The sequence below is a fragment of the Anabas testudineus genome, chromosome 6 (genome assembly GCF_900324465.2).
Source record: "Anabas testudineus chromosome 6, fAnaTes1.2, whole genome shotgun sequence".
Lineage (NCBI taxonomy): Eukaryota > Metazoa > Chordata > Actinopteri > Anabantiformes > Anabantidae > Anabas > Anabas testudineus.
The window spans coordinates 13,094,554-13,103,195 of NC_046615.1; the positions used below are offsets into that span (position 1 = coordinate 13,094,554).

General features: G+C 38.2%; 1 protein-coding gene and 1 long non-coding RNA gene across 2 annotated transcripts; both read left to right on the plus strand.

The window, feature by feature from the left end:
* Window positions 1–2,216: 2,216 nt before the first annotated feature.
* LOC113165456 lies at window positions 2,217–4,067 on the plus strand. The gene is made up of 3 exons (XR_003299118.1): window positions 2,217–2,285; window positions 3,418–3,583; window positions 3,841–4,067. It is a non-coding gene; the product is annotated as an uncharacterized LOC113165456 (long non-coding RNA).
* A 78-nt stretch (window positions 4,068–4,145) lies between these two features.
* Window positions 4,146–8,526, plus strand: fam174b (family with sequence similarity 174 member B). Its single transcript, XM_026364926.1, has 3 exons — window positions 4,146–4,900; window positions 5,602–5,733; window positions 6,476–8,526. The coding sequence occupies exons 1-3, from the start codon at window positions 4,623–4,625 to the stop codon at window positions 6,477–6,479; spliced, it is 414 nt and encodes a 137-aa protein (XP_026220711.1). The 5' UTR covers window positions 4,146–4,622; the 3' UTR covers window positions 6,480–8,526.
* Window positions 8,527–8,642: the final 116 nt, after the last annotated feature.

Genomic DNA, 8,642 nt, shown 5'->3' on the forward strand with positions numbered 1-8,642 from the left:
TCGTGTTTGCTGGAGACCAAAGTCGCAGCAAGACGTTTGAAACTTTATCTCCCGACACTTTAAGTGAACTGAACAAAACAAATAGGTCGTGTTTGCACCTAGTTATGTAGAACAACGTTAGCACGTAGCTAAAGCGAGTCAAGCTAATCGTTAGCGTTACTATCAAAGGAACAGGTTAGTAACATGTTACTGTAAACAACCCATAAACAGTGTGACCTGTTGATTTCCAGCATGAACTGGGTTAATTTAAAAGAAAAGGTTATGCTGTGTTTTGTTTTTCAATGCATTGACTTGACAGTATACTAGTATACACTCACTGGCCACTTTACCAAAGATACATGTAATTTCTGTCTAATCTAATTCAACCCAAAACAGCAGTTCATTGCCATGAACTCTGCTTTTACAAGCTGTGATTTCTCATTTGTATGGAAATGTGCTAAATCTACTGCATGTTTCTTTTCAAGGCCATAGTTAGAGTGCATTATAGTTAGTTTTGAATGTTTTAGCCACCTTATTGATGTAAACAGGATGGTCAAAACATTATATATTATACACTGCCCAACTCCTCCACCCACTATGAGCTCATAATAAACATATAGTAGATTTAGCTCATTTCTGACAGTTTCTACAAATATAGTATAATTTGTGGCAGCATTGAATTGCATTCAATTGTATATGTGTGCTTTATAAAGTGACCAGAGAGTGTATATGTATATATAAATGTTTTTGCCCATTAGGTAAACTTCTTCTTCTCTTGCTGTGGTCCATTCGGTTTCAACATATGGGTTTAAAACACTCCTCTAAAACAGTCCTGCCCAAAAACCATAACAACTCTGGACAACTCCCTTCTTTTTTTGAACCCTTTCCTCCAAGAGGACTTTTACAGTTTGTTGTATGTTCAGGACAGTTAATAAATGATCAATAACATGTTCATTTGGTCTTTGATGTGCACCATAGTTCAGGTATTAGACTTGGTTTGTGATACAAATATAGACAAACTGACTGCTACACCATTTTACTCTGATAAAGAGTTACCAGGGCCGTACTTCATTTTGGAGTAAGATTTGCAATGTGGAGGATTTTATAAATTATTCAATACATTCATAACAGAATTGTGAAAATGTAATTGCAGAACTTCTCCAAGAACCTTGAACCTCTTTAGAGTTAAGACCTGCCTGCAGTGCCTTTATGATTTGTGTAGCTTATCATAAAGACAGTGTCTGGTGCTGTTCAGAAGCCTGTGCCAAACTGACAGAATTAGTAAAACGAATCAGATTATTTATCTTGTCTGAAGACATTTGAACAAATGGTATCAGACATTTCATGGGGACAGCCAAATCTGGCAAAACCTGACTGCTCAGTCAATACAGCCTTTGTTGGACAGTCTATGGAGGCTGAGGTATGCACTCCACCCCCATCACGGACCAATGAGGTGTTCAGCACGACAGCGCATGCTCATTGCAGGGGAAGATTTCTTTAAAAAGATCCTCGGCCTAGCAACAGGAGTGCCCTGCGAGTGCATTAAAAATTCAGACATTACCAGTGAAGTGAATATAGCCTCATGTTCCCTGACTGATTGGATAGGTTTGAGAAGGGCAGTGTTCATCCACCAAATCTGTTAAGATAACCAACAAGTCTTTACTTTAGCCTTTATCTGTTTGTTTGCAAGTTGCCTAATGTTGCAATCTACAATTTTGCTGTAAGACACTGAGAATTTCATAGTGCGTATTCTTAATAGAGACAATTTTGCTTCAGTTAAGGCAGGTCATTCATTGTATTGAGCAATTTTTTTGCTGGTGCCGCATGAAAGAAGAACAGGAAATGGAAAAAAAAAGCCTGTTCTGTTTTTTTCCTATGTTTACTACTGTGTCGTTATCTGAAGACCTAACCGTAGTTGCTGTAAGCCGATGTTTCATTCACGTAACCTACAGTACATGTTGCCATTCAATAAGTGCAGACTAAAGTTAGATTTAAGTATTGTGAGCTTTGCTGTGGGCTTTGTATCTACAATAATATGGTACCTTAAGAACACTATGAAGTCACACTAACCTGCTGCATAGATCAATATTTATCATATCAAACATTTCTTTGTCAGAATCTGAAGGCACTACTACAGCCATGTACTAAGAGAAAAGCAAACAGCATTGTTGAAGAAGGGTGTGCCTTAACACCCTACACCAACAACAGGCTGAATTGCATTCATGGGTGTTGAATTTCAGATAAGGCATATATACCAAAGGTCATATTGCATTGTAAATGACCTTTGGCAGTTGACAAAAGAACAGGTAGGCTATGTTTTTATGTTTGCTTTCCGCTTAGCATGGCAATTCATACTGTATGCTGGTCTGGCCGTGCTGTTCAACAAACACCTTCAGAGTCAAATGGGCAAAGTGTGGAAATGAATTATAAAGCAGGGCTTCATGTTTGTGTTCTCTGAAGGAGAAAGAGTAGCACATTTCAGAATCTTCAACACGACTAAGCTATGGGACTATATTTTAGTCCACTTTTTTTCTAATAGGCTTTTGTAGCTTTAAGCTTTATAATTGAAACTGAAGCATAAAAACTGTATCGTTGTCTCGGTCACAGCCTGACTAGTTTGTCTTCTCCAAGTTCAGGCAGTGCTGTCACAATGTGACCCCCACCTTCAGCCAGAGATTTGTATCATCTCTTATTCCTCACAGAGTCCAAATCTTTTCAGTGTGAGATAAATCTCCATGCCAAATCAAGATGGAGATAATAGACAGGCACTTCAACTATGCCTGTGGCTTTATGGAGCCTGTTAGTGGACAGTATGCTCCTCACCTGGACGCTACATCTAAAATCTTCACACAGTAACAAAACTAAAACATGTATCAGCTACTGTATGTGTATTATCAACTGAGTAGTGTGTCAGATCCACAGAGGCCTGTTGAAGCCAGTCTGAATTTCAACTTGTGCAAATGCAGGCTCTGTTGTTATTTTGTGCTGCCATCTGGTGGGCTTTAATGAAATCAGATGGCTCTTACAGATGGTAATCCCAGAACATCAGCCCTCTGAGTAGAAGATGTGCAGAAATCAAACCAACAGACAAAACAGACAAAGCAAACAGATTGTCTTCAGTTTTTGTTTTCAGATAAAAAGTAGGCCCTACAGGTTTGTGCACTGTTAGAAAAGTTGCATGAGTGTGGTGCATGTCTAATGTCATTTTAACTGCAAGAGTAGATGCAAGAGCTATTGGTATTAGTAAATCTAAGCACACTTTTTCAGTAGGATTATGCATATTGTGAACACAAAGTTAGGTGACTATAGAAATGCTGACATATATCTGTGTGTGTGTGTTCAAAAGAGAGTCAGAGAGAAAAGTAGATTTGTGTTTGCTTCACGGCAGATTTGCTGAATTAATGTATAGTCATTAACTGGCTGCTTATTACTGTCTAGTCTGGTGAAAAGTTTTCCTAGAGTCCGTGGTCGTGACCTGGAAGTGTGGCGCTCTTGGAAAATAAGCTGCTATAAGCCCATGGGGAAATGCTGCCTTCAGATGCTGCTGGAAGTCTGTCAACTGCCCAACCTGCTGCCTCCAAAATGTGCAGTGAAGTAGTAGGAGGTATTTAACAGTCTGTGGCAAGTCCTGAAGACTTGATGAGCTACTGTTCAACGTAGACACTAAGAACTTGCTTTTTAAAAACTGTTGTTCTTAGCCTAAACAGTTTAACTGACACCATGGTGGCATGTTTTTACCTCTACATTTTGCAGCATCCATAAAAACGAATTCTCCATATCATGTATTGCAAAGTCATTCTTTAGCCTGGAAAACTGAGTCTCTTCAAGGAAAAACAACGACAGCTACTATTTCTTTGACAGCATTTATCCATCCATCAATTATCTATACCACTTATCCTGTTAAGGGTACCAGGGGGGTGGTCAGAGCTGATCCCAGGCAACAGGTGGAGTGGAGGAGTACACACACACACACACACACACACACACACATACAAACATCCATTAATGCTCACAAGAGAGTGATACAGTTACTTTTATAATGTTCATAAATGTTACAAAATGTAAAAGAAAATAGACAGACAGACCTACACATGGTTCCCAAAAAAAATGAAAAAAAAAATATATATATGTTAATAAATATATATATATATATATGTGTGTGTGTGTGTGTGTGTGTGTGTGTGTGTGTGTGTGTGTCCCCGAGCTGCCGACACTTTTTGCTTGAAGGCAGGAACTCGAAAGTACGAGGCTTCCGTGAAGGCAGCACAAGCCCACATAAAACTCCTCTTCAGCACCAGGAGCGGTGGGCCAGCCTGCAGAGCCCTTCCGGAGGCGGATAATCCCCATCTCCACACGAAGTCCTAATGCAATCAGGAAGGAATCGCTCTTAGTCAACTCAAGGGGAACACGTTTTGGAAGGAGAGGCTCCTGACGACCTAGAAATCCACCTTTAGGAAAAAAAAAAACCTGGACGGGAACAGAGATGGATATTTGCGCTTCGCAGTTTCTCTCTTGTGTAAATAGTAAACTCTGACACTGATGAGAGGCTCCTGTATAATGTGACAGCTGCTGCCGCATTTCATGTAGATTGGAGGAACCCCTCGCTCGACATCCTGCTGCTTTGGTTGCGTTATTTTGGCACCATGGTTTCATCCAGGCTGATTCTAGCCTGCGTTATTGTGGCTCTGTGGCGCGTCAGTGGCGAGCCGCAAACTATTTCAATTTCACCCGCGACGCAGGTCAATTCAACGTCGCCATCCATCAGCGGTGGAGATGAACTGACAAATAACGTCACAGATGCCGCCGTGGGATCACGGATCTCATCTCTGATGACGCATCTTCCAACTCTGAAAAACATTGTTATTTTCATCTGCGTGTTAACAGCTGTTCTCATCACATGCCTGGTCATCAAAGTGGTCAGGTAGGCAGGGAGACACACACACACACACACACACACACGGCTCTGAGACGGTTATATAGCTCTAAGGTCTATAATAAACATCCAGAATGATGGTAGAAATGTCAGGTTCCTCGTAAATGAATCGATTAGGAGCATGTGCTTGTGTTAGGATCCATGTGACGTTGGAGGCAATGACCAAACGTCTGGGCCTATTAATAATGTGCCTACAGGGAATTACAGTCTTCGGGCTCTTCAGTAAGCAGCAGTCTAACCAAACCTTTATGTAAGCTGCATGTGGATCTAACCAGTGGATCCTTAACAAGATCCCAGGATCACACCATACATTGATCACACACCATTTGCTGTGGATTTACAGGTTGCACATTACTCTCAGTTCATATTGCTGTTCTTATTGATGACGCTTCTGTTTGATTGTTTATTCATTTATTCTACATTTTATATATTATAATATATGAAAACTAATAATATATGAATATGTATAATATATATATATATATATATATATATATATATATATATATATATATATATATATATATATTCTAACAACCACTGGACATTAATAATATAGTACAGTAGTTACAGTAGTTACCAATTTGATCTATACTATCTGGTTGAACTAAAGTGGTTTTGGAATTGGAGCCTAAATGATGTGATGTTTTTCTTTGTCTTGTGTTTTTCTCGTGTTTTTCTTCCCACAGATCTGGGAGACGAATCAGAAAGACACGAAAATATGATATAATAACGACGCCTGCAGAGCGTGTTGAGATGGCTCCTCTTAATGAAGAGAATGACGATGAGGACGACTCAACCCTCTTTGATGTGAAATACAGGTTTGTTACCTTTAAATTATTTAGGAAATTAGGAATCCTTCTAACAGATATTAATGTTATTTAGAAGACCATAGAAAACTTTTTCTACTGCTCAAATAGGAACGAGTGCAGGCTAATTTTCTTTAAAGAAGTTAGACTTAGATGGCTACAGGACATTGACCACTGTAAATTATTGAGGGCATTATAAACTTATGTCCAATTGAAGTCTGTGTTTCTTTAAAAGAGCTTTATCTCACTTGTTACCGTTGTAGTCGTGAAACGTTTTAACCTTGGTTTGCCTATGTAAAGCAGCTTGTAACTGTGTTTTGACTATGAAACTTTGCAGCCTGGCTCCTTCGTCGTGGCAAAGTTCATTTGCCTTTGTGACTGAAGCAGCTCTTACTACTTTTAATCACTATTTATTGAAGCTAATTTTATTCACAGTACTCACATGCAGTACTAAACCACACTGGCACGATACAGGACAGTATAATTGTTCTTCTTGAAGAAACACTATTTTAAAGAAACAGAGTGTTGTTAAAATCCTATGTTGACATTAGGTTTCACCCTTCCGTCCTTTCTATTGTTGTTTAACAACCATTTCCTCAAAGGAAGATATGACGTCCTGTTTACCTGACATTCTTGACTTCCAAGTCAGACAGGATTCTGCGAACATATTTCCTCTTCACTACTCCTCACAGTAACACCAGATTAATATTTGTGAGTTTTCGCCATTCTTATTGATTGATTTATGTATTTGCAGGTGAATCCCGACATTAACATTTGAAAACTCCTGTTTTGCCTGGGACGACTGAAGTGATTTCCTCTACGTTCTGTTACCAAGTCTTACAAAACCAGCACCGTCGTATGCTGCTTGTGCATGGCTTTCATCTGCGTTTAAAGGCCTGGGGCTGCATAGATATCTTTATTTGCTGCTTTACTGATGCTCGGTTCTTTCCATTATCAAAGATCAGGGTGCTTCATGCTGTGACATTCAACAATGAATCAAACAAAGGCGGTTGGCTGCAATTAATTTAACAGAAAAACATGTTATAAGTTTTTTTCTTTATTTCTTTCATTATTTTACAGTTATGATTTACATGTTCGTTCCAGTTACAGTATGCAAATGGGCTGAAGTGTGCTATGGTGATCTATTATATTTCTACAGTGCAGGGTTAATCATACCTTTATTCTGATTTAACATTAATATGTCGTGTTTAAATACATATTTAATGGCCACTCAAGACCATCAGTTGATGCACAAAACATTAACATGCTACAGATATTTGGAGAGAACACTTTATTCGTATGAAGAATTTGCACACTATGAAGAATTGAGTTATTGTATATAGACAGTAATTGATATTTTTAAACTTTAATACCAAAAATATCCATCTAATAACCACTGGATTGTGCATATATTGTCCTTATGTATGGAGTGAGCTTATCTTTTTTACTGTGTGTAGTTAGAGTAGAGATATTTCTATTTTGCTGCTATCTCAGCTGAAGTTTTACATTTTTTCAAATTGGATTAAAAGTTCATAGAACATTGTCAGGATACATTTGTACGGTATTTATCGAGAACATCCAATTGCTGTGAATGTGAATGCTGTAATCTGTTGTGGTGAGCTCTGTTCAGGCATATGACAATTTAATTTAATTAACCACTAAACAATATCAACCACGGGTGTGAAGGCTGTACAACACATATTAAATACATACAAATTTAAATTAACAAATGATATTTGGTAATTCAGTAAAAATTACCTATGTTTTAGGTATTCTAAAATCGATTCCATTTAATGCTTCACTGACGTTTAACTTGTGAGGGGCCATTTTGTGTTTCACACACTGATAAAGAAGCTCTCCATTTCTTCAAATAGCTACAGTGTTTGCACAATGGAGTAATATTTTATAACTCAGTCACACATCATGTCAGCTACTCTTATCAAATGTCACTACCTTGAACAAACCAGTTCACTAGCAAAGTATGTCAGTACAGGTAACAATTGTTACACACTGAAACTGGCACTGTTTGATGGTTATATTTTGATATTTGGCTTCAAAAGGAAGGTTTTACCAAATTATAACATCCAAATGATTTGCAAACACTAAATACACAATAATCAATCATAAGTCAAACTAAATGAAGTGAACATCAGAGGAGTTCACAAACACATTACAGTAAACCAGCAACAATGCAGAGTACAGCAAGAGTAGGAATAGGAATAATCAGCAGCGCCTGTGACAGGGTGCTGTAGGTGATCTTCTGTTTTAAGGCAAGCTTATTTGACGGTGCACCCTGGCCTGCAGGGGCAGCTCCATTTGGAAACATCTGCAGGAATATTTGTGAATGGTTTGTGAAAGGTTCCTTAGTCACTCACTGAATAATAAGTAAATTTTCAACCATATTTTTGATACAATGTTCCTCACTTTGTCTTTGGTTTGCTGTGTTATCAGACTGACATGTTTTATTTTTTATCAGACTATAGTATGATTACTGTTCATTACAGTGCTGTGTCGTGTTTAATTTTAGTCTTTCACTGTACATGCAGAAAACTGCAGAAGACCATTTTTGTGTCTCAGGCCAATTTTGTACAGTCCCATCTTGGCAATGTCTGTTATTTTATCTTTAGTATTTTGTGTGTGTTTATGTGTGTGTGCGTGTGCAATCATGGAAAAACCTTGCTCATAAAGATGCTAATTCTGGACTTTTATTGGAGCTGAATCATTGGCCACAGAAAGCTTCTCTTGTAAAATGAATCAGAGTCATTGTGGTAGCTGTTTGAAGACTGTAGCTAATTTCCTGAACCCCACATTAAAGCAAAAAAGGTAAATCTTAAAAAGCGTTTTGAAACTTTATTGAAAACAAGACCTGGTTTCTGGTCACAGAAATGCTGTGTGTACCCACAGCTGTTTCCTCAGTTTCC